This window comes from Hyperoodon ampullatus, assembly GCF_949752795.1.
Source record: "Hyperoodon ampullatus genome assembly, chromosome: 1".
Classification (NCBI taxonomy): Eukaryota; Metazoa; Chordata; class Mammalia; order Artiodactyla; family Ziphiidae; genus Hyperoodon; species Hyperoodon ampullatus.
The window spans coordinates 11,697,504-11,724,814 of NC_136914.1; the positions used below are offsets into that span (position 1 = coordinate 11,697,504).

The 27,311-nt window shown below is 36.4% G+C and overlaps 1 protein-coding gene across 9 annotated transcripts in view; it reads left to right on the plus strand.

The window, feature by feature from the left end:
• Positions 1 to 27,311, plus strand: part of INPP4B (inositol polyphosphate-4-phosphatase type II B) — a gene marked incomplete at both ends in the record, with an annotated part of 346,425 nt that overhangs the window by 177,260 nt on the left and 141,854 nt on the right. For 7 of the 9 annotated variants that reach the window (XM_079705833.1, XM_079705837.1, XM_079705831.1 and 4 more), the window contains 3 exons: positions 5,372 to 5,502; positions 5,880 to 5,984; positions 20,149 to 20,257. In XM_079705833.1, the coding sequence (XP_079561959.1) occupies positions 5,372 to 5,502; positions 5,880 to 5,984; positions 20,149 to 20,257 (345 nt within the window). Of the gene's footprint in view, positions 1 to 5,371; positions 5,503 to 5,879; positions 5,985 to 20,118; positions 20,258 to 27,311 lie in introns of all 9 variants that reach the window. The other 2 variants (XM_079705832.1, XM_079705838.1) reach the window with 1 other exon arrangement.

The window sequence follows — 27,311 nt, forward strand, 5'->3', positions numbered from 1 at the left end:
TGGTTCAATGACAAATAATGGGGGAAATCATGACTATAGCACATACATATACATACACAAAAAAGACCTTCTTCATCTATGTACATAAATAATTGCTGTGATTTGAACTATATTTCTGATGCATATACCATTCAGACTTTATGTATATAAAAGTCATATATATGTCATAAATACATATGAAAGTCATATATATCATATTTATCAAAAATATAGTGTATATATATATATGTGTGTATATATATAACCATTAATGGAGAAGCAGAGTGTGTCAAATAGAGCCCAAGGAAGAGAAACATTTCCAAAGTTCCTAACTGTGTTGCCAGCCCTTGGGTACATGAGATTGAACAATGGGCCTGAACGTATCCATGGTGAGAAATAATGCTGCCCTGTGGAGGCTTCAGCAAATTCAGGTAGGATTGTTTCAGTGCAGACCTTTAGGGTTCTGAAATGTACCGGTGGTTCCTGCACCATCCCAGTGTGATACTGGGCCCTAGTTAGAGACTAAACCCCAGATGATGGGACACAGAATGACTCTGGGCCTAGAGCTGCCCATTGTGAACTGGGTACTACTGTGATCCCATTGTATGATGTAGAAGTAATGTATCGTGTGGTGGGAGTGATACATTCAGAACTGGGCTTAAGCAGATCCAGGAGGTATGAGCATATATCATAAAGAGCTGTTCCAGAGTCTCATGTTACTGACCTCATGTTAGTACCTCTATCTTATGATGCTTCTCTCACATTCTGATTAACTCATGGAGGAAGAAAACACTCAAACTTTTTAAAAAAATGGGTTAGCCTGATGTGTTAGGTGGACCTTAAGGTCAATGATGAAGAAAATCCATCCAGTGGGGAGATCTGAGAAACAGTATGATTGTTAATCATTTGGAGGGAGTGATGGCCTGAGGTATGGATATATATCAAGTATAGCAAAGTGAATGGCTTCACGGGCCTGGAAGAAATAAGACTAGAAGATTGGATTCAAGGAGTATGGGCAAGGGTATGTAGATGGGCTTACAGGAGTGAGCACAAGTATGCCTGAGCCATGCCCATCAGAAAGCAAATACTCTTTATGACCAGAGAACATTATCACCTGCCCATGGATTAGCCAGACTCCTTTCTAGGACACTCCAGAGTTTGTGAAATAGACCCATGAAGAGAATGGCCTTGGCAGCAGACACAGGGGTTATACATGGACCTAAAGGCGTGGCCTCCCTCTCCAAGGCTGATATAGCTACTGTCACTGCTAAATGTTAAATGCCAGAAATAGGTTGACAATGGACACAAATATGGTACCATTCCTTGGGGGAGACCCAGCAGCTATTTGGTGGCAGGTCAATTACGTTGCATCCCTTTGACCTTGGAAAGGGCAGCAGTTTATCCTGGGGACATGAAACATAGTCTGAGTATGTGTTTCCCTTTTCTGCTCACAGTGCCACTGCTGGCACCCCCATCTGATGGCTTACAGAATGATCTGGTGTCCCACATAACATTGCTCCAACCAAAGGACAAGTGCTACGTAAAATGAGGTGCGACATGAGTTTGTAATCACTGCATGCCCCTCCACCCAAAAGCCACAGACCTGATAGAACAGTGGAATAATATTAACCATGAAAGACTCAGCTAAGGTACCAGCTTGGGTAAAAAAACTTAGGGTTGGGGTACTATCCTCCAGGATGAAGTTTATATGCTAAACCAACAGCTGGTGTAGGATGTTGTGCCCGCTATAGCTAAAATAACCACCTCTAGAAGAAAGAGTTAGCCCTTATAATCAATCACAGTGCCCCACTTTTGGGGATCTGCGCTTTCTTTCCCTACAGCCTTAGACTTTGCCAGTTAGAATCCTGGTTCTTGGAGTATGGGGAGAGGCGTTCTGTCAGGGGACCCATTAAGCGTCCCACTTAACTGGAAGTTGTGGTTGATTTCATGTGTGATCTGACTATCATACATTCCTAACTAAATGGACCAGCAAAGATAGTAAGAGATACTGTGCTCATGAACCATGGGGAAATAGGGCTGCTGAGCAAAGAGAAATATATCTAGAACTCAGAGGTGTTCCATGGCCAGAAGTGCATGGGAAATTGCCACAACTAAAATTCCATAAAAGCAAGGAAGCTAAGAGCCTAATGTCTTCAGATTAAGGTCTAGGTGACCTCACAAGGCAGCACTCCAGAAATGTCAATGGAGTATGAGGCAAACTTGAAATGAGTGGTAGAATGATGAATATCACCAGTTAAGACCCCCAACATCAGCTGGAGTATTGACTATTGTGCTTGGTTCGCTGCTTCTCTTTAAATCTTTGGGAAGTTGCAACTGGCCATCACTTTGAAGGATTGTACTTGAACTTCCCTCTTGCAGAAGATGAAGAATGTTGTCTTATATGCTATCTGGATTTCATAAATGGATCAGAATTGTGCAAGAAGTTGCCTGTCCCGGGCCCCGTTTTTGTGCTTTCCTATGCCCGCTCACCCCCAACACGTCTTCAGGTTTTGACCACCTGCTCAATGGAGAGCCCCTCCTGGGCTCAGTTTATGTGCTTTTCTGTGCTGGCTTAACTGGAACGTGTCTTCAACTTTTGACCACTTGCTCAATGGAGAACCCCAACTGGTGCCACCATTGTCACCTTATCTCCTGATGCCACCAGCTTATCAGTCTCCCCGAAGATGAAGACCAGCCATTATCATGCACCCAATGACATCTGCCATGGAAATATCCAGAGTGGATTTGGCACCTATATTTTACCAGACCCAGGAAATTCCTGTCTCCACTGGAATATTGCACCCCCAGTGGCTGCCTGGAGGAGACAGATTGCATAACTAGAAGTACAGAGGAGCTAAAGTCCCATCGGATGACTCTTTACCAGTGAAATAGAGTAGATGGTAAGGAACTGGCATATAAATGCATTTTCCTCCATCTAACAATCTGTCCCAAGGTGCAGAGATTCCGTATGACTTTTCTGGAGTCATTCCACATGGCCACCTAACCAGCTGTGTTTTCTTGTGAAGTTCTGCCCAGCTTGATAATGAACGATGTTATGCCTGTTTTCTCTTTTTCCCTTCAGCACTTCCCTTCTTACGTCCCTCTGACTGACCTGAGATTGCTTGATCTCAGGCCCTGCCTTCCAGAGAACCTGGATGGAGATATAAAACAAGGCTCTTAGATGCTAAAGTTTTTGTTTACTGAGTGACAAATCAAAATATCATACAAGCAGCCCTAGCCTTCCTGATTGAAAAGTTTACTGATTTTGCTGCAGCCAATTATCTTCTCTATTTTAATGTATTAATGTCATTAATTTCTTTCATTTTCTAAAAACTTACTTTCTTACTCTGCCCCATTTTGTTTTACACCCTTTTCATTACTCTAGTTTATTATACCTTTATTCTATAGTTCTCCTATATTTGAACTTTTTTTAAAAAAGATTTTTTTTTTTGATGTGGACCATTTTTAAAGTCTTTGTTGAATTTGTTACAATATTCCTTCTGTTTTATGCTTTGGTTTTTTGGCTGCAAGACATGTGGGATCATAGCTCCCCGACTAGGGATCAAACCCGCACCCCCTGCATTGGAAGGTAAAGTCTTAACCACTGAACCACCAGGGAAGTCCCTGAACTTTTTTAATGCAGAGAAACCTTATGTTGTTTGTTTGTCCCTTTCAGAATGTGTATCTGTTTAATGTCCTCTCTTAGAACAAAAAAGCAGTGAATGCCAGGTTTCGTCTAGTTATTCCTGTATGTAAGTTTTGACATATTGGAGGAGTGTAATGAATTTTAAATCCCAGTTTATAGATTCCTCCCGGCTTCCTTCAAGTCACTCCCTACAGAACGCTAAGATTTTCTGATCACACTTTGTCGGACTCCTCTTGGGCAGGGAGGTGTACCCCACCCCAATATTCCACACCATAGTCAGGGGCTTCACTCTTACCGTCCCCTCCATCGCCACCTCCCTTATAATTATTATTTCTGATAGGAATTCAGAGACAACATAAATTGTAAACCCATGGTGCGTTTATTAGTGTTAAACAGTAATACCTAGTTAAGATTTCTATTATAACCATATATTGAAGGTAAAACCCAAAATCTTACATATTAAGTTGACATATCACATTTGTTCTCTACCTCAGATTTGACCTAATTGCCCAGATTTTTCTAGACTTGATATCTCCAGCTTTTGGAATTATCTGTTTGTTTTGGTTGTTGTTGTTTTGTCCTGAATTTGAATACCCTGCCATCTGAGTCCACACAGAGAACTTGACTTCCCAACTCTTCAACCTTCTCTCCTAACCACCCTTTGGTCATGAATTTCCTTTACTCCCATTGTCCATTGATTAGTTACTTCCATGAATGTTGTCTGATGCAACTTAATCTATGGAAAAGTTGAGAATGAAATCAATGTTCACAAAAATTGTGAAGACCTCAGATGGAAGATGCAGCAATACTATATCGCATTCCCGTTGAAACCAAACAAAGGCAGCTACAAGCATTTGAAAGCACGTCACATTTTTGCACACCATCTATTATTCTTGAATTTAACAGGATGTTAAGGATTCTACATCTTCTGAATTTATTAGCTTGGTATTTAGCATGTTTCACAGCCAAAATAGCAAAGAAGTTTCATTACTGCTGGTTAAACTGCCTCATGAAAATGTTGTTGGTAAAAGGTTATAGAAATGAATGAGAAATCTAACCAAAAAGCATATTAAACCATTTATCATTATAATTTAAAAAGGCATTCTGATGACTTAAATTAACATGGCTTAAGGGTAGAGAATTAAAGTTAATAATTAAAACCTAGATCTTGATTAGCTCTTCTTTTGATAAAGAAGGGACAAAATATAGGCATAGAGTATTTACTTAAATTGTCCTCAGGAGAAATTGAGACCAATAAAATCATACCTGATCATACTATTTATGGGCTTTAGAAAGATTACAGCTATATTATATATAAACTAGATTACGTGATTAGCTTGTGTTTCCTTCACAGTCAGATAACCCTTTCCAACTTATTTCATTTGGGATAGTCAAAGCCTAGAACTTAGCTATCTCTCTATTGAGGTTTAGTGTTTTGTTTTGTTTTGTTTTAACTGAATGGCCTCTATTTATATTAAGGATAATAAATCTTTGCCATCTTTGTGCAATTTTTATCAATAAATTTAAACTTTTTTTTTGCTCTTTGACATACAGGACTTTTGATGTTTGTGTGGCCTAACCTAGTCACTTCTTCCTTTGTGTTAAAACAGGTTTTTTTCCTAATAAGCACAGAGCTTTCCTGAAAGGGATGGTGAAGCAGTTAGTTTGGCAACCCTGATTAAGCATTTTGTGTCTGTGGGTTTAAGATCGAAATAAATATTTTCTCTTCTTTTTCATTCTTAACAGAAACCAGGAGCTAAAAGAACTTGGTGAGCTTTCTCCACACTGGGACAATCTACGAAAAAATGTCCTTACTCACTGTGATCAAATGGTGAATATGTACCAAGACATTCTGACAGAACTCAGCAAGGAAACAGGTGTGAAATCAATGACTTTACATATTCAAACTGAAATGAATTTCATGTATGTTATGTGAAAACAATAATAAATACTGTTGTTATGGACATAGAAAAGTCAAGATTTAATTTAAAAAAAAGCAGAAAACTTTTATTTCTGACTCTACCATCTTGGCATGAAAAACAAAGAAGAAAAAATTGCACTATTTTACCTCATGGTATCATTACAGGGATAACTGAGAATTTTTTTTAATTAAATTTCTGAGAAGAAGAGCAACTCATACAGAATATGTTTTTCTTTCTGAAATTCTTATAACATTTTTCTATGTCAAATGTACTTTTCAACACACACACACTATTTATTTACTAATGATGTTTAATTTTTTTTTTCCACCTAGGGTCCTCTTTCAAATCAAGCAGCAGCAAAGGAGAGAAAACGTTAGAATTTGTTCCGATAAATCTACATCTGCAAAGAATGCACGTACACAGCCCTCACTTGAAAGGTAGTATATAGTATTCTTTTTCAAATGGGCGAATTATGTTAGTGTGTACTTCTTTAAAAGGCTTGACTATTGGCAGAATTAGAAATTTTAGCAGTTATATAAAGATGAAGATGAAACAATTGAAGCTGATAATGACCCTAGATACTACAAAAGAAACCATTACATTTTCGTTGCTGTGTTTCTGGGCAATGCTTTGTAAATATGCCACCTGAATTGAGTTACAGGTGACTATGCAAAATGAGTATTAGCTTTATTAAGTATTATCAGCGATGCCTAATAGCTCCCCATTGTGCTACTGTTTGAATTAGAGAAAAAGAAAAACAAGACTTGTTCATTTTGTGCCTATCCTGAGAAACCAAAGTCCAAAGATGGACTCACGTGCTGTTTCTCTGACTTAGTGGTGGCTATCACCAGAATCACCCGCTTCCCTATGAGAAGTGGGTTTATCAGATAGAAGGTGCTACAGTATTTTGATGTACTTGGTTGTGAGAGACATTTTTCAAGAAAATACACATAGATTTTCATAACATACCTGAAGAGTTCTAGAGTGAATGATATGGGGTTGAATTCATTGCCACTCAAGTAATTCCTTGCCATTTCTCAGTAAAAAATATTTTAAATACTCTTCTCATCCCCCTTTTCTTTAACTTATTGCTATATCAATTTTGTGCATATTTAGGGTGACCATCTGCCCCTATTTATCAGCAGAAGTCCCATACTATGCCTGTTTGTCCAGCATCTTTGTTAATGATGCCCTCCACATCCTTTCCATCTCAAAGATCTCTCTGACTCATAAATGCTGTGGTCATCCTATGAGTACTCATCTTCCTAGGAAGCTAAAAATTACTTTAGATCATCAAATCCTTTATGCTGAGTCTATCAACATATACATACAAACATGCACATGCAAACGTACACAGATACATCTAAAGAAGCATTCTAACACCTAATTTTGTAGCCATTGTCATGAAGAGGCTACAGGTTAGAGGTTAGAGGTTTTAAAAAATTAAAATAAAATCTCTGTCTGTTTTAAAATTACCTGAAGTTTTATAATCATAAAAATTAAATTTTTCAAGTTGGTGCATACTGATTGTGTATACACAACTAGCTAACGTATAAGTTCAAGTGTAGTTAAAATGATTCTGATATGTGATTGTATTATCTTTGGTAACCCTTATCAACTATCTGAAATTTTAACTTGCATCCTGTTCACCAAAAATTATGTCAACTGAGTTAAAAATGAGATGGATTGGCCTAAGGCTTTCAGGAATTCTTCCCTGAATACTGAGTGTCTGTTAATAGTTTGAACATAACAATATCTAATGGTTTTTAAAAATCATCAAAATCAAGGTCATAAAGAACCTGCAACATTCAAAAGCTATCTGACAACAAGCATAACTTTTTTTTTCCTAATGGCCTATATGAAGAGACTTTTATGATATAGTAAAAAGTTTAAATATTTTGGAGTGGAACAGAATTTCAGCTTTGCTACTTTATATATGACCTTAAGTCTGTTATTTAATCTTTCTAAGCACGTCTTTTCCTTCCTGATTAAGTGAACTAGACCATGTAAAACACATAGAACGAACAATAATAGTTTTTATGATACATGTGACATTTGCCATCACTGGAACAAAAAGGATGTCAGTTTCATCAGGACTGTTAAAATTAGAGGAAAGTAATCAGTTAAGAGCCTATTAAGAGACATTGAAATCTTGAACTAAAGAAGTAGCCAGATTTAGAGAAAAGATGATTTAGAGAGGCATTTTGGAAAAATCATCACATGCAAGTACTGTGACTAATCAGGTTACAGCCATGGATGGGTAGCAGTATCATCAAACCAGATAGTTGTTGAAGCCAAATTGATAGGAATTTATATTTTAAACGTGCATTTAAATATTTGGTGATAATCCTTAAAATACATCCACCACACAACGAGAAATTATTATCTATGTGGCCTTTTACTTTATACTTATTTCTTGAAAACAAAAGAACCATTTACATTATGCTGTTTTTTCTAAGGTAATTTCTGAAAATAGACTAGAGTGAACTGGGATAATACAAGGCATTTAGTTTTTGTTTCTCCAATGTAAAAGGAAGAAACTGGCAACTAAAAGAAAGATATTTAGAAAAGCAAACAAAATTTCTTCTAATTAGTTTAGTGAGATATGTATCAGTTTCCTAGAGCCACCATAACAAAGTATCACCAAGTGGGAGTCATAAACAACAGAAATGCAATGCTTCACAGTCTGGAGGCTAGAAGTCTAAAATCGAGGTGTTGGCAGAGGAGTGTGTCCTCTGAAACTGACAGGGGATTCCTTCCTTGCCTCCTTCCATACCTAGCTTCTTGCAGTATTCCTGCAGTCTTTAGTTTTCTTTGGTTTGTTGGTGCATCCCACAGATCCTCCGTCTTTGCATGTCGTTCCCCTTTATGCCTTTACACCATCTTCTCTGTGTCTGTTTCTGTGTCCAAATTTCCCCATTAAGGACATTTTGGATTAGGTCATGTTGGATTAGGACCTGCACAAATGACCTTATTGCAACTTGTTTGCATCTGTAAAAACCTTATTTCCAAATAAGGTCATATTCTAAGATATCTTTCTTGAGTGGGGGCACAATTCAACCCATAATGGGATATATAAAAGAATTTCTTATTTGTGATGACAAATATCAAACAGTAAAGAGAAAAGCAATATTTTGAAGTTACGGAACTAGGGTACAACTCATCAACTAGAGGGTTTTTGACATAGTTTTCAGAAAGACTGATTCCTTTCTTTGAAGACTTAAGGAGTAAATGGGGGAAAGGACTAGAGAATCTAACAGCCAAGAATTAACTCGAAAGTACTGAATTCTATTACATGCTGGTTTCTTTCCCCAAGGCTATTCACATATATATATATATGATATGCATGTCCTATGTATAATATTAAATATATGTTTTTAAAATATTTAAGTTTTTAGAAGTTTAAATGTTATTTTAAATTGAAATTCAGTTAAAGTAGGTGTTTATAGACTATATCACCAACTATGTATTATAATAGAAATTAAAATCTTGACTGAATTTGAGGGCTCTACCCCTTACTTTTTTTTTATTTTGACCAAGTTGATAACCTTTCTGAGCTTTGACAAAGTTGATAACCTTTCTGAGCTTTGATTTTCTTTACTTGAAAAATAAAATGGTTAAAAGTTAGATGGTAGTCAATCTGATTTTCTACTTGCTTATATAACATATATTTAGCAGATTAAATGAATCAAGTTAAATGTATTTAAGATCCATGGTTACTGATTTGAATGTTTAGCTGAATTACAGACAACATTTTTCCAGGTAATGATCCAAGTAAGATTGGCCAAGCCTTGGTATTTCACTGATGAGTTGTTTGGATGTAGTCTACATCTATTTTCATTCTTACCATTAGTAAACTGCATCTATCCACATTTAATTAATATGTCTCTTATATTTGGAGAGGTAGCTTTGCAAACAGTAGCAGGCAGATTCACCAAAGACAAGACTAATGTCCAGCTCTTGAAACAAGTAACTGAGCAGAACTATGATGTCATGTCTCATACTGACAAGTGAAATAACCTTCATTTAACTTCAGGTGCCCCCAGACCCATTAAGTTAATTTTTCATCCTTGTCCATTACTTAAATGCAACAAATAGAAAACCCACCACAATAGAGATCTTAGCAGCAGTGACAACAATAACACAAATCCCTGAAATTAAGAAGACAGTTTCCCTCTCCAGTATATTTTACTTTCATAGAAAAACAGTTGTGAATATTATACAGTATGGATTCTTATGATATTATTATATGTTTAAGTTAGTTTGTATGTTTTATACATATATATATATATATATATATATATATATATAATAGCATATAGTACATAGAAAAGAGAGAGAAAACGGAAGGAAGGAAAGAAGGGAGGGAGGGAAGGAGGGAGGGAGGAGGGAAAGAAAGAAAGGAAAGAAAAAAGAAAGAACCTACTATATTATATCATAAAGCTGTGGCTGTAATCAAGTGCAAGATTGGCCAGGATTTACTGTTCGATATGGATGAGTCAGCTAACCTCTCTGCCCCTTAGTCTTCTAATCTCTACACAGAAGGAAGGAGAAAACAAGAGGAGCTATTTAGATCTCCCTGATTTCTGTGTCTCAAGAGTTCAGGTGTATCACCTCAGCAGTGAAGTGCAATTACCTTTTAGATGTGTTTAATCATCATGCCAACTTGTTTGGACTATTTTGAAACAGATTTCCCTTAGAATTACCTTTTGTCTTGAGATTCATGTCGAAGTCATTTTGTGGGTCATTTTAAAGTCAGGGATTATGCTTAAATTTTTCCTTGAAATGAGATCAGCATGTCTACATTTTTTTTTCATCAGCACTCTTTTTATAGTTGTAGGAATTTTAAAGAGATCTTCTGAGAAAAAATAGACTTACTATCTCATTTCTATTATTAAATGGCTTTTAAAAGGCTATGAGGCATGCCTACTATTAGATTTCAAACCAACCTTGTATCTTTAGTTTGACAAGACTCAACAATTTGAACTCCACTTTCCTCATATGGTGTATATGATGAAATTTTCACAAAGCCAAGGAATTTTTGAAGTATAAAATGTCAAAGAAAGAAGAGAGGCATATTATATTTTTTTAAAAAAAGAGAAAAAAGACTTTACACTTATTTTGCTTGACTTTTCTTTAAAATAAAATGCCCACTTAGATTTTTATACTTGAGTACCAAAAATCTGAAAGTTAATTCATGTCCAAAGATACATAATTTAAACAGCAGGATAAAATGAGGAAATTTTAAAATGAGACAAACATTATTGATCAGATTGTTGTCTTAGAATTTTAATTTTTTATTGATTTTTTTTTGTATATCTGACTTCTTCTAGAGGAAAACAGTCAATTACAATTAATTCTAACTAAATTTTAAGGAGTATGACTGCTGTAGCCAAGAATGAGTATGGTATGGTAAGTGTATACCATTCTTCATTAACTAAACTAAGAGACCAAAAAATAATTCCCTTGGTGTACATAGATCTGTCTACTATTTATGTAGTAATTGCAAGTGAAATTCAAGGATGAAGGGGCCAAAAGAGATAAACCTAGCTGTTCCAGTACTGTGGTATTGGTAACTGATAATTATCAAATAACAGTTGCAAACTTTTAAGACTCCCTGGAGTCTTGTGATTTTTGTGATTTCCATAAAGAATGCTGATACTTAAAAATATTAGTGATCAATGTTAATTGTGACAGAAACTGTCTCAATTAAAATTAGATATTATACAGCTGTACACAGTATGTTCTTTTTTTTTTTTTTTTTTTTTTTTTTTTTTTTTTTTTTTTGCGGTACGCGGGCCTCTCACTGTTGTGGCCTCTCCCGTTGCGGGGCACAGGCTCTGGACGCGCAGGCTCAGCGGCCATGGCTCACAGGCCCAGCCGCTCCTTGGCATGTGGGATCCTCCCAGACCGGGGCACGAACCCGTGTCTCCTGCATCGGCAGGCGGACTCTCAACCACTGTGCCACCAGGGAAGCCCCACAGTATGTTCTTATTTCAGATTATATGATAAACCAAAAATACCTAATAGCTGAAGAACAAAGCTGTTTTCTTTTGCTTAAATCAAATAAATTCTGAGAATAGAGTTCAGCAGCTACTTTCTAATTGTTTTCTTCAGAACCACTCTTTAGTTATTTATGATTGTGGGGAGGGAATTTCCCCCACCCTCATTTGTGCAACTCTCCAGAGCCACAAACTAGGTGTCCTACAATTCAACTCAATTCTGACATTATTTTCCCAGAGACAGCATCAGATTCCACAGGTTAAAGGCTCAGCCCCACAAGACTGCCCTCTACTTCAGATGCCAATTGAAATTCCAGGTAGTTACCCATACTTCTGACCAACTGGCTATAAATCAGAGGCTCCCACAATCCCTTCCTTGGATTTGATTAATTTGCTGGAGAGACTGACAAAACTCAGAAAAAACATTTTACTTGCTAGATTACTGTTTATTATAAAAGGAGAGAACTCAGGAAGAGTCAGATGCAACAGATGCATAGGGCAAGTGTGGAGAAAGGGCATGGAGCTTTCACACTCTCTGAGTTCCCCCAGCACCTCCACGTGTTCACCAACCTGGAAGCTTTCCAAACCCTGTCCTCTTGGGTTTTTATGGAGGCTTCATTACACAGGCAATATTGATAAAATAATTGGCCATTGGGATTGAACTCATCTTCAGCCCCTCTTCCATAGGGGAGTCAAGGGAGAAAGGACTGAAAGTTTCAACCCTCTAATCTCATGGTTGGTTTCACTGGCCACCAGCCCCCATCCTTAGGTGCAGTCCAAAAGTCACCTCATTAACCTAACAGAAGACACCTTTGTGGCTCTCAACACTTAGGAAATTCCCAGGGTTTGGGGAACTCTGTGCCAGAAAAGGGGACAAAGACCAAATATTTATTTCATATTATAAATCACAGTATCACAGTAATCAATGTTTAAAAGTTAATACCTCGGAGCAACTCTTTGAATCTCAAATGTGAAAATACTATTTAAGCCTAAGCTCTTTGAACCTCTGTAAAATGTGGACATAAAGATCCCAGCTTTTTGAGAAATGGTTCTAATCAAGATGGGTAAAATCAAAAGGCAACAGAGAAGTAGAGTCATTTTCACAATATTGATTCTTCCAATCCAGGAGCATGGTATATCTCTCCATCTATTTGTATCATCTTTAATTTCTTTCTACAGATTCAATGCAATCCCTAACTACCACTGGCATTTTTCACAGAAGTAGAACAAAAAATTTCAAAATTTGTTTGGAAAAACAAAAGACCCCGAATAGCCAAAGCAATCTTGGGAACGAAAAACGGAGCTGGAGGAATCAGGCTGCCTGACTTCAGACTATACTACAAAGCTACAGTAATTAAGACAGTGTGGTACTGGCATAAAAACAGAAAGATAGATCAGTGGATCAGGATAGAAAGCCCAGAGATAAACCCACGCACATATGGCCAACTTATCTTTGATAAAGGAGGCAGGAATGTACAGTGGAGAAAGGACAGCCTCTTCAATAAGTGGTGCTGGGAAAACTGGACAGGGACATGTAAAAGTATGAGATTAGATCATTCCCTAACACCATACACAAAAATAAGCTCAAAATGGATTAAAGACCTAAATGTAAGGCCAGAAACTATCAAACTCTTAGAGGAAAACATAGGTAGAACACTCTATGACATAAATCACAGCAAGATCCTTTTGGACCCACCTCCTAGAGAAATGGAAATAAAAACAAAGATAAACAAATGAGACCTAATGAAACTTCAAAGCTTTTGCACAGCAAAGGAAACCATAAACAAGACCAAAAGACAACCCTCAGAATGGGAGAAAATATTTGCAAATGAAGCAACTGACAAAGGATTAATCTCCAAAATTTATAAACAGCTCATGCAGCTCAATAGCAAAAAAACAAACAACCCAATCCAAAAATGGGCAGAAGATTTAAATAGGCATTTCTCCAAAGAAGATATACAGACTGCCAACAAACACATGAAAGAATGCTCAACATCATTAATCATTAGAGAAATGCAAATCAAAACTACAATGAGATATCATCTCACACCAGTCAGAATGGCCATCATCAAGAAATCTAGAAACAATAAATGCTGGAGAGGGTGTGGAGAAAAGGGAACACTCTTGCACTGCTGGTGGGAATGTGAATTGGTACAGCCACTATGGAGAACAGTATGGAGGTTCCTTAAAAAACTAAAAATAGAACTACCATATGACCCAGCAATCCCACTACTAGGCATATACCCTGAGAAAACCATAATTCAAAAAGAGTCATGTACCAAAATGTTCATTGCAGCTCTATTCACAATAGCCCGGAGCTGGAAACAACCTAAGTGTCCATCATTGGATGAATGGATAAAGAAGATGTGGCACATATATACAATGGAATATTACTCAGCCATAAAAAGAAACGAAACTGAGCTATTTGTAATGAGGTGGAGAGACCTAGAGTCTGTCATACAGAGTGAAGTAAGTCAGAAAGAGAAAGACAAATACCGTATGCTAACACATATATATGGAATTTAAAAAAAAAAAATGTCATGAAGAACCTAGGGGTAAAATGGGAATAAAGACACAGACCTACTTGAGAATGGACTTGAGGATATGGGGAGGGGGAAGGGTAAGCTGTGACAAAGCAAAAGAGAGGCATGGACATATATACACTACCAAACGTAAGGTAGATAGCTAGTGGGAAGCAGCCGCATAGCACAGGGAGATCAGCTCGGTGCTTTGTGGCCGCCTGGAGGGGTGGGATGAGGAGGGTGGGAGGGAGGGAGATGAATGAGGGAAGGGATGTGGGAACAGATGTATATGTATGACTGATTCACTTTGTTATAAAGCAGAAACTAATAATAAAAAAAAAAGGCAACAGAGAAAAGTGAGAGAGGCAAAAGAGAGAACTTATTTGCTCTTTCAGTATCCAGACAGAAACTCTAGTGTCCCTGCAGAGAAGACCTCTTGATACTAATGGGATATTATGGTTGGCTTGGGAGGATATTATGGCTTGAGAAATGGGAGACATGGCTTCTGGAATATAGATAAATGCTGCACTTCTAGCTCTGCTGAACCACAGTAGTACTATTTTCTACTTGCTTATTTGACATGCGTTCTATGAAGTCCAAAAGTGAAGAATATTTGGGGAATGCTTCTATATTTTACTTCTTGGTACCTGCACCTTGGCTCCCTTTCTATTCTTATTTTTTTCAAATCGTGATTGCTGTGCTACTAATTATTGTGTAAGTTTTCCATAGAATTTCCTATTTCCAACCTGCTTTTATTAACTTACTTTTGTTATCTTGTTTAAAATGCTAATTAATGGTAAAGATAATTATAAAAATGATAATTTACTAAAAAGATTGGGAAAGAAAGGACCTGGCCTATGTAAACTTTGGAAAGGACTAGATATTGTAATGCTAAATTAAAAAACACTGCAAACACTGTACATTTGTTAGTAATTTTTTTTCTTACAGAGGTAGGGTTAACAATTCTGAAGCTGTTTTATTTTTCACTAGGATTGACCATGTATTTAAATACGTGGATAGGGAGAGTCAAGTTTCTCAATGTCAGGGAGAGAAGGTAGAAATAAGGAAGGAAGGCTAGAAGGAATCTTTTGAGGCTAAATTGAAGTCAAAGGTAACAGCATTGACTCATGGTTTTTGTTGTTAGTACAGTATAGATACAGCAATAGTTAGATGGATAAATATAGATGTGTGTGCACAAGTTAGTACACATACATATATTTTCTAGCTCTAGCTACTGAAAGGGATTGAAAGCAGTAGCAATGAGTGTAATTGCTCATAGTAATTGATTTCTGAACACCATTCTCCAATAAAAAGAACTGGGGTTCCTTGGAAAACTGGTTGATCCCAAGGCTGCGGCAGGGAAAATATGAGTCTGGAGTATCTTTTGGCTCTAGAAAGTAAGGAAGTGTCCAAAAACCAAAAAGCAAAATAAAATAAAATAAGACAAAACAAAAAACAGAAGAGGTAAAAAAAGTGATACAGGAGCCATTCTGAAGGGGCTCCCAGAGGACAAAGCTGGAACAATTTAAACATAAAGCTAGGGTTGGATTATGAATCAAAGAACAAAATACTCATATTGATGTTAATAAATAACTGAATAAACAAATGAAGGAAGAAGAAGGGTCATCTATTCCTTCCAGAAGAATTCCAGTTAATAAATTTGGCAAGAATGAGGGAAATGGAAAATTACCATTTGAACAGTAATAATTGCCACAGGCAAGGTTCATCAGTGGATGCTAAAATTAATGGGTACCAGTTTAAACAGAAACAGGAGATTTGCATAATCTTAACGTAGGTCCCTTCAAATATTTAGTAGCTTTACAGTGAAGAATCAACTCTAGGCAGTGGCACATATCACCTTGACCAATGAATTGCAGTTAACATCAAGTAATACAGATTAACTTAACATACTTTCTGATACCATGCACTGACTATTTTAGATACCTCATATAAGTGCAGTCATGCAGTATTTGTCTTTCTGTGCCTGGCTTATTTCTCTTAGCATAATATCCTCAAGGTTTATATATACTGTCACGTATTGCAGAATTTCCTTCTTTTTTAAGGCTGAATAATATTCCATTGTATGTATACAGCACATTTCCTTTATTCATTTACCTGTTGATGGACATTTAGGCTGTTTCCATGTCTTGGCTATTATAATTAGTGCTGCAATGAACACAAGAGTGCTAATATCTCTTCAAGATCTTGGTTTCAATTCTTTTGTATAAATACCCAGAAGTGGGGCTGCTGGATCATATAATAGTTGTATTCTTGATTTTTTGAGGAAGCTCCATACTGTTTTCCATAGAAGCTGCATCATTTTGCATCCCACCAACAACAGTGTGCAAGGGTTCCAATTTCTCCACATCATGGCCAACACTTGTCTTTTTTTTTTTGATAAGAGCTATTTTATAAATGTGAGGTGATATGTCATTGTGGTTTTGATTTGTGTTTTCCTGATGATTAATGACATTTACCATTTTTTCATTTACCTGTTCGCCATTTTTATGTCTTCTTGGCAAAATGTCTATTCAAGTCATTAGCCCATTTTTTAAGCAGGCTATTAATTTTTTCTACTATTGAGTTGTAGGAGTTCCTTACATATTTTGGAAATTAATCTCTCATCAGATATATGATTCAAAAATATTTTCTCCTAATTCTATGTATTTCCATTTCACTCTACTGATTGTTTCCTTGGCCATGCAGAAGCTTTTTAGTTTGATGTTGTCCCACTTGTTTATTTCTGTTTTCATTGCTTGTGCTTTTTGTGTCATTTCTATGAAATCATTGTTAAGACCAATTTCATGAAACCTTTCCCTATGTTTTTTCCCTAGGACTTTTACAGCTTTACATCTTATGTTTAAATCTTCAATCCTTTTTGAGTTGATTTTTTGCGCTTGCTATAAGGGTCTAATTTCATTCTTTTGCGTGTGATAAACGTAAGCTCTCTGTTATTCTACAGAATGTGATTCATGAATTGATATATATTCATTCCCATATCCTGGAGAATATATATATACATATATTCCAGATTCTAATATATTTGTTTCTGGATAGTGTATCTAAAATTTTTATTCTTCAGCTAAGAATAGTAATTCCATATATGATCTGAAGACAAACATGACAAACTGAATTTTCCCTCAAAATATTTGCTTATCTATTTGTTGACATTTATCGAGCACTTAAAACATGCATGATGCTGAGACATTTGAATGTTCTTCTATTTATATTTGAAAGATATGAGGAGAGGTATAAGTCTCAAAGCCTGTGTTTTGGGCAGAGTGATTGAATGGCCACTCATATAGGAGAAGCAATCCACTGCATTGTGAATGCAGAGAGGCTAGGACTGAAGAGGCAGTAGGAATCTTGACAAGACATGAGGAAGATCAAAATTAAGGTAAAGATGTTTAACATGTATAAGAGAGAATAAAATTTTGGTAGCGGAGTTGTTAGAACTGATCAGATATAATGTTGAGGGAAAGAGAGAAATTGGAAATGATCTTCAGGTCTTGAGGACTTTACTGGAACACTTAAAAGAATAAAGTGTCTACATGGGTCACAGAGAACCAGAGAAGAAGAGCAGGAAAAGTCAGAACAATAGAATATTATACAGCCATAAAAAGAATGAAGTAATGCCATTTGCAGCAATATAGACAGACCTAGAGATTATCATACTAAGTGAACTAAGCCAGACAGAGAAAGATAAATGGTTTTGCAAATTTTGCATAATCAAGTCATTTTCATCTCCATCAATTAAGACTGCTTTCTCCACTCGGATTTCCACTTCCCTCATCCTTCCCCTCTTGCTGGGTGGTGTTGGAGAGGGTACAAGTTTTTTTGGATCCAGTGAAAGTCCATAGACAACTTTTTTTGGAAATTGAGTTAGGAATGCATTTAATTTGGGCTTGGTGGGACATGTGGATACAGTTTATAGTCACTTTGGTATATTGTTGGTATTGCTGGTCACCCAGATTTTAGCAGAAATGCAATGTATTTCATTACAATATCATGATGATTTTTTTTTGTATTTAGTTTAGATTAACACAGGAACTGATCTTATTCAGAAGACTAAGCCTCAGAATCACTTTCCTTTTCAGACTGAAAAGTTTATTTTTATGGAGAAATAAGCAAAAGTTAAAATATCAGCTTTCTTTGCTTAATTGGTAGGATTACTTCCTATGGGGAAACTAATCATAGACAATACTTACTGAAAGCTAACCTCTTTTTACTACTTTCCACTCCATTTTCTAGCTGAGGAGCTGAGACATAGAAAGGGTTAGTAGTTTTCCCAATGCTGCCAACTTTTACATGGCAGAGCTGGGATCCGGAGCCAGGGACTCCGGGTCCAGTCAATAACTTAAATCACTGGTTCTCCATCCCTGGTTTAGAAGTTAGAAGGCCCTAGGTATAACATCTTTGAGACTTCAGACAAAGCAGGTAACTTCTCAAGATCCTCAGGTTTCTCATCAGATAAATGCAGGTAGACAAGTCTTTAGTTGGCCCCTTTTGGGTGATCTCATGACTGTTCAAGAAAGCTGTGACCCCTTTCCATGAAGTAGAACAGATGCACCAATACAATTCACCATCCATCCCTGCACACCTTGAAACCCTCTTCTTAGCCCTAGGCTAAAATCCCCTGGACTAGGAAATCTGAAAATTTCACACTAGTCTAATGTGTTGATATTTTAGGAAAAGATGATTTCTAGTTGATCAGTGACTTTTTAAAAGAACAAGAGCTCACCACTCCAGCAATCCATTAAGTGATTGTTCAGTATCTGCCTTATTAACCATTTGGTTTGGGTTGTAGTTCTGTTTTTTTGTGACCTTGAGTTCTCTGAGTGCAGCTGAAGTCTTTTCAATTTAAGACATATTTTATTAAAAAAATAAAAGAAGGGCTTCCCTGGTGGCGCAGTGGTTGAGGGTCTGCCTGCTGATGCAGGGGACGCGGGTTCGTGCCCCAGTCCGGGAAGATCCCACATGCCACAGGGCGGCTGGGCCCATGAGCCATGGCCACTGAGCCTGTGCGTCCGGAGCCTGTGCGTCTGGGAGCCTGTGCTCCGCAGCAGTGAGAGGCCCGTGTACCGCAAAAAAAAAAAAAAAAAGAAAAAAAAAAGAAAAACTATTTCAGGTGCATTTGGATTGAACCACTGTGAAGGAGTTATGGTGTTTACCTGAAGCTAATAAAATAATTTATGTTTTCCCTGTAAATGGATTAGAAAAACAGCCAAGGTGTCAATACCAAAATCAATTTGAAAAGGATCTACTATGAAATTAGGTTTCTCAAATAAAATGTAGTTTAACAAGAGGGCATTCACATTGTCTTCCTTCTTATGGGGGTACTTTTCATTAGAATGTAAAAATGATGGCACATTTTGAAGTGGTAAATTTAATATGTATCAAACCTGATGGCTTTGAAGATCAAAGGATTGAGTTTCAATTCAAATGTGTAGATTTTTTATTAAAAAAACAAAGTATCTCACTGGAAAATAGATCAAGAGACATTTTGTGTATTCTTTCTATGTCACCTAAGGAAATTGCAAAATTCAATTGCATGCATTCAAAATGGTGTAAGATTTAGTATATACAGGCAGGAAACAACTATGTATAGATTTTTAAAATGCACTGTTACTGTTCTGCCCTTGAGTCAAAATGCATTAAAATTTTGGTTCTTTTCTCGGCAACTTTTGGTTGAAAGATTGTTCATTATTGTTGAATTTCAATATGATTGCAAATTAAATGATGCAAAACTCAATAAAGTAAAATACACAAAAGACCAATTAACATGTTATCTCAGTAAGTATATGGAATGAGAGAACATACTGTTCTACACAGTACCATATAATTAAGATGTAGTCACAAATCAAGGAAATATTATAACATGTTTAGGTGCACAGGTGGCTTTTAGAAAGATTGATTAGCTCCTCTTTGCCCCCTTGAGATGTGAGTTCATTTTTATTACTGCAAAATCAAACAGAATAATTTCTCAAACTTCCCACAGTGTCTAGGCTTCAATGCAAACAACATGTTGGAGATAAATGTTTTCAGAGTGTTCATCTCCTTGTCCATTCCTGTTCCAGATGCTCTCTACGATGTCATCACTGTGGGAGCCCCAGCTGCACATTTTCAGGGATTTAAGAATGGTGGTCTTCGGAAACTACTCCATAGATTTGAAACGGAAAGAAGAAAGTAAGTAATGACAGGATGCATTAATGATATTTACCTTCTCTTTGGGGAAGTTTGTATACCAGGTTAGGATAAAGAAGGTTGGTCCATCACAATGAATAGTTCTTGACATCTCCAGTCTATTCAGGAAGAAAGCATTAAAAATAAGTTAGAATTGTGTAACTGATATACTGTTATATAAACATATAAACTAGCAATGCATATATATATTTGTCTTTCTTGTTTTAAAGAAATTGTCTATGTACTGATACAATATTATTAACTCAGCTACCTCCTTATTAAGATTTCTCTAGTTTTTTGTTTTTAGTTTTGGTATTGTTTTTTTTGGTGGGCAGGGTATATAGTTCTATGAGGTTGTATCACAGGTGTAGATTAGAGTAAGCATCACCATAATCATCATAAATAACTGTCCCATTACCACATAGAAACTCCCTCAGGTTATCCTTTAATTGTCACATCCTTCCCCCAGACCCTTTGGCTGCAGAAAGTGGTCCTTTTGCCTTATTATTTCAACTGGGAGTGGACGTCAGAGTTCCAGCTAGGGACTCTGAAGGGAGAGGCACCTTCTATGTAATTCATGGAGGTTGGAAATCAGTTCAGTGACAGACCGCATGGGGAAAGGGATGCCATCACTTTACTGAAATGAGAATAAGAGTGGAATACAGGCTCAACCTTGGCTGCACATTAGAATCACCTTTGGAGCTTTAAAATATTTTATCTATGCCAGGATATCACCCCAGACATATAAAGTCAGTTCTGGGAATGGAGCCCAGGCATTGGTAAGAATCCCATGTATTCACTTATTCATCAAACACTTATGTGTTTCTGGATTCGGTGATTTACCTAGGCACTAATTGAAAGCTTGTGGACTCCTCCCTCAAAATATGAATCAATTCTTTACTTCCAGTATTTCTTTTAAAAAAAAGGGAAAATCTACCACAACAACACATACTTTGCCAGCTTTGATCATTTGTGATTTCAGCAGGAACCTCAGATTAAGCCAGAACTTTCACTGAGTAAGATCATGACCTGAAAGCACAGCCCTTTCGCTGAGATAGAGAGGCACCTCATGAAAACCAAGAGCCTTTGTAAAGAAGAAAAAAATCCAGTGAGGGGCAGTGTTCACTCCTGGAGAATATTAATTCCTTATGATCTACCTGTTCATTAGGGACGAACTTAGAGCTGACTCCCTGCAAGAGATCCTAGTGTCAAATGTCTGCCTTGAGTATCTACCATGGTTTTCCCTCCACGCCTCCCACCCCCTCAATCTGGTCCCATAATCAAGATTGACTACCCCAAATTTCAAATGGAAGAGAGAAAAAACTCATTTGGAAAAATCATAAGGAAAACAAACTAAAATTTACCAATAGAAGTGTTATAGGTGGTCCTTGAGTTTGCAACACTTGAGTCGTACTAGAATTAGGGGGAATTTTCCGAAGGAAAGTAAAACAATACAAAGAGTTAAAAAAACCAGCCTTACTTTTTATGAGATCAAGGGTTATACAGTCACAATGGTTATACAATTTCTAAGGAAAATTTTCCTTATTATTGTAAGGAGAAATATAAATAGAAGTTTCCCAATTCTCTATTATAAATAGGAAGTTTCTTGAGTAAAAGGAGAAATACCACATCAGGGAAGGAAGTTCTCTGTAGGCTATAGTGTAGCAAGAATCCAATAAACCAGAAATGGGAGAACTGTATGCAAAATCATACCACTACCTCTGAAATATATTCATCAGACAGCATCACTAACCACTGCTTAATTGAGGGGGCGGGGTTTAAAACATAAGTTAACATTTTTCATTAGTGGTATAAAGATGAGATATCTAAGCAAAATGGTCAGAGTTTTCCAACTCTTCTTTTTATGTACTTTGTCCAGTAACATATGAGCAGACTAGGCAGCAGTTACAAGTATATTTGTTTTCAAACCCTTCACTTTCATGCTTAAGACAAAGATTTTCATTTCTTTTATGAAAGGGAATGAGTGATTCAAATGTATTCATTGACAGCAATAAGACTGCATCCATGATTTGATTTTTGAGAACCAATTTTTTTTCCGCTGCTTGGAGGTCTTTCCATGTCTCTACCTTGATCTCTGGGTTTTTCTCAGAAATTTATCTTGTCACTCACTGATAGAGCAGTTTAGAATCTGAGATCATAACTCTGTATAAATCCATGTCTCATGTCATATATCTCTTAAATAGAAATATTTTTATCTTTTAGTGATATATATTTTTAATATATTGCTTTCTACTGACAGTTTTCAAATTTTGTAAATATGTTTATTGGCAAATGTAGAAAAGTCAAAAGTAGGAGGTTAAAATCACCCATAATCTCCTTCCTCAACAAGACAGTTACTGGTATCATATTTGTACAGTCTCTTCCAGTCTGTTTTTCCACATGTAATCTACATCTTATGTTTTTTTCTATTATAAATTAAAAAATTCAAAATGGCTTAAAATGACTAATTCTTCAAAGTATATAAATTGAGTGCTCTCCATTTAAAAATCCTTATGTGTTTTTGGTTTTTGGAAGTCATGCCCAATACAACAATAATAATATCAGTCTTACAAGTTATAGCTAAAATTCATCTCCTGTTCACTTTCAAATACATTTTTCCTTTTTGGAAAAAACACTTTATAGCACAAAAAAAGAAAGAAATTTTTAAAAGTATAATAAAATCATACAGACGCTGTAGAAATAAGAAGTGTGAATAAAAGCCCTGTTAATTCCTTTTTTTTCTTTTGAACTGTGTCCAGTAGTTGACAACATATCATTTCCAAGGAGATAGCAATTTAATTTTTGTGTTGATTATAACTTGATTCCTTGGAGGTATATTTTCTTCTTCCAGTGAGTCAGTTTCTCCTTGGCCACTCTTAGATTTAAGTTCGGTTCATGTTTGAGCAAATACAATACTAGGTCTGCCAAAACTGTGTACCAGGTTTTTCTCATCAATGTGCACTTTTCTCTGTGCATCCCCCTTTGCACAACAACAAATTTTCAAGAATAGGTGGGTTTTAGCTCTTACAACATCTATAGCGTGGAGTCAGGAGAGAATAAAATACTTGAATTAAATAGCCCTGCTGAGTCTTGGACATACTTTACAAATTAAATGATGACACTTGCAAAGCATTAAACTAAATGTAATATAAGGGAATGAAAGGATTCTTGCTAAGTTGCATATGATCCTAAATGAATTTGTAATGAAGTTTTTCTCCTACTTCATTCTCTTTTTAACTATACAAAAAAAAACAATATTTGCTTCTAGCACACAAATTCAAAGAATTAAGAAGCATATAAAGTGAAAAGTCTGCCTTTTCCATTCTCCTTCCCCAGAGTAAACCAATCTGAACAGCTTAATGCATTTCCCTATGCAATTTTTTCTAGCTATCCAACTCTTTGAGTTTTCAGTGATCAGGACTCTTTGTCCATACAAACTCAGGTCATGGGAATGTCATGTTCTTGACTTTCTTATAATTCAGTTTACTTTTTCTGGCCTCCATTCTGGGGCAAGGCAGAAACTCTCATCTCAGATAATTCATAGAATTCATAATTCATGTCAGATAATTCTATACCTTGTATGGATTTGAATCCTGGTTTGGGCCCTTACTGGCATTGTGACATTAGTCAAATTACCTCACCCCTCTGTACTGTAGTTTCCTCACTCGTGACACAGAAATAATATTGCTTTACCTCATAGGATTGTTCTGAAGATTTTATGACTTCATATACACCAAACATTTATAATGGTACCTGGCACATAATGAGGGCTTAATAGATATTAGCTATTATTTATATAAAATATGTAAACAAGTATTTTTTTACTCAAAAAATGTTCTGACAACCTTTAATTTCAATACATTTAGATCTCATTTTTTTCCTAAAAGCTAAGTAGGGTTTTATTGATTGAATGTAGCAGAATTATCTAACCAATACAATACTGATGGGCATTTACTTAATTCCTATTATTTGTTATAACTCTGTGTTTGCAAGGTAAACCCTTATTCTTATGTTTTTGCAGATTTGTGTTTCTTTTTGATAAAATTCCTAAAAGTGGAATTTCTTAGTTGAAGTGGTTACACTTTAGAGATGCTGTCATACTGCCTTCCAAAAAAGTTGTATTAATGTGCATAATATGCCTAATTGCCCACTTATTCTTTTTAAATTTTTTTATTGAAACATAGCTGATTTACAGTGTTTCAGGTATACAGCAAAGTGATTCAGTTATACATATATATGCATATATATGTATGTATAGATATATATATTCTTTCTCAGGTTCTTTTCCATTATAGGTTATTACAAGATATTGAATATAGTTCCCTGTGCTATACAGGAAGTCCTTGTGCCCGCATATTCTTAAGTACTAAGCTTCATACACCATCTCTGTGCTAAGCCCAGGCATGGCTCTTGAGATTCAGACATGTATTTACCACCATTTAGTAGACAGCTTCACGTTAATGGTATCATCCAAACACCTCAAAGTTGACATGTTCAGTCATCTCTCATCCCCTTATCCTCAAACTTCTCTTGGGGATTGTTTTTCTTAATTAAGACACCACATCCATCTAGATGTTCAACTTTGAAGCTTGAAAATCCTTGACTACTTTTCTTCCCTTGCTTCCACTTCCCACAAAAAAAAAAAAAAAAAATCAGTTCCGTCACTTCCACCTTATATCTCAGGAAGTCATTCATTTCAATAATCAATTGTGGTTTAGGATAATCCTAACCCATAGAATCACCATTTTTTAAATATTCTACTGCCAAATCTCTTAATCACTCTTCATCCTCCAGGCTGGCTCTCATCTCATCCATTTTCCTCATCTTGGTTGGAATAATATTTCTTAAAAGGCAAATGCAATCTCGTGATTTCATCATGTTAAACAGTTCATAGCTGCCTCTTGCCTGGAGAATAAAGCACAAGGTGCATAAGATATTCATGTGTCATCTGACCCTGACTTTTTCTCCAGCTTCATCTTTCTCCACTCACACCATCATCTTCTCCTCTCATACCACCCTCCACAGTGAACCAGACCAAAGTTCTTCAGTTTCAGGTCTGCCTTGAAGTCTTTTATTTTTTTCCTAAAGTCTTCTCCAACTCCTTGGCAAAACCACATCTTCTTTTAGCCTCCCGTGTACAAACATACCTAGTTGCCTCTCTTCCCCTCTAGACTGTGTACTCTGGGGGCATGGACTGTGTCTGTATCCCCAGGAATTAACTTGCTAAGTGCTCCTTGAAAGACTAAGTATATGAAGGAGTAAATAAAAGAAGTGAAAGCATTGTCTGTCAGAGGAGTAAAAGGATGAACAAATTGCTCTGCCTAAAGAGATCGTTGTGTTGTAATCAGGTGACAGAAACATAGGGGCATTTGTGGAAAATGTCTTGTAGGCTTCAGACAGCCATTTTTCAGCTATTAGAATGTTTGTGTTTGCTTGCGCCTCACTAGAAAGTGAAAATATACTTTTATGTGTTCTGAAAGAGGAAAGCTGATGATCTTTATAAAAACAGCCAACCTAAAATCCGGTTCAATATTAGTAATGCAGTGGTGACGTTTAAAAGTTGGCAACATTCTTCCAATCACCTACCCAAAAGCTTGTGGAGCAGAGTATAATCTAAAGCAAGAAGCACTGTGTCAAGTGTAACAGTTCAAACTTCTTAAAAATTGAATCTTTCCTTTAAAGAAAATGACTTTAATTGTAAATGAAAACAAGTTTGCTAAATGATCCTAGAATTTAGAGTGATAATAAATTCGGTAAAGAGAACATTGTCTGAAAATGATAAAACACATAATCTTAACTGTGTGATGTCAGAAAATCACTGAGCTTTTACCCTTTAGTTTCCTTATCTGCACTGTGGATGTGGCTGATTTCTGTTGAAATCATTAGATTGTTAGAAAGAATGGTCACAATCTTGAGATTTTTGAGGAAAGACATATTAAATGTATCATCACTCTCAGGAAGATAATTTGGATAATTTGACTTTACAATTAAATGTTTTAGCTTCACACAATTATTAAGATATGACTTCTGGTTTTAGCTCAGAAGAAGAAGTTACTCAATAGGAATATTAGGAGTTAAAATGTGGAATCTATAGCGAACTATAGAAACATTGTTTTCTGCTTAAAAATCTAAATATGAAAAGAATATATGGTTTGAGGGGGCTTCCCTGGTGGTGCAGTGGTTGAGAGTCCATCTGCCGATGCAGGGGACACGGGTTCATGCCCCGGTCCGGGAAGATCCCACATGCCGCGGAGTGGCTGGGCCCATGAGCCATGGCCGCTGAGCCTGCGCGTCTGGAGCCTGTGCTCTGCAACGGGAGAGGCCACAGCAGTGAGAGGCCCGCGTACCGCAAAAAAACAAAAACAAAAAAAAACAAACAAAAAAATATATGGTTTGAGGACTTATTTTCTGTAAATCAGGAGTTGCATTTCTTCTTCACTATAAACTAAAAAAAATATTTGGAATCGTGACATAGTTATGTCATCTTAACTAGTATGCTTTTAATCCAAGGAAGACCTTGTGTACTCAGATTAAATGCTGAGTAATTTTCAGCATGTTCTTTAAAGGTCTGTATTAGCTTAGATATTTAATATCCATCATTCTAGAGGCAGCAAACAGCAGAAAGGAAAGTCATCTACAAATAAATTGCCAGAACATTTTAAAAGTGCTGTATTTTCCAGAGCTTTAGAAACTAACTCTAGAGTATCTCATTCTTTGCAAGATTATAGTGAAAGTACTAACTTAAAAAAGTGTACACATGGGATTTATGTCATGGAAAAATCACACAATCAGCTTGTGTGACATGAGAAAAAGTAGTGTCATTGCAGAATCTTTATTAGATGGGACCTTGCCTAAGCTATTCCAATGTCTTCTTCCCTGTCAAGAGGCTTGCGTAAGTAAGTAGTTATTGCAGTGCTTCTGCTGAAGAAAGGTGGGTTGGCTTAGGGTGGTTTAAGCACAGAGGTAGAGAAGGGGATCGGTTACAGAGATATTTTAAAGGACTTGGCAATTGTTTGGACTTTGTGTGTCTGTTTGGAGTAGGAGGTAAAGATCCAGA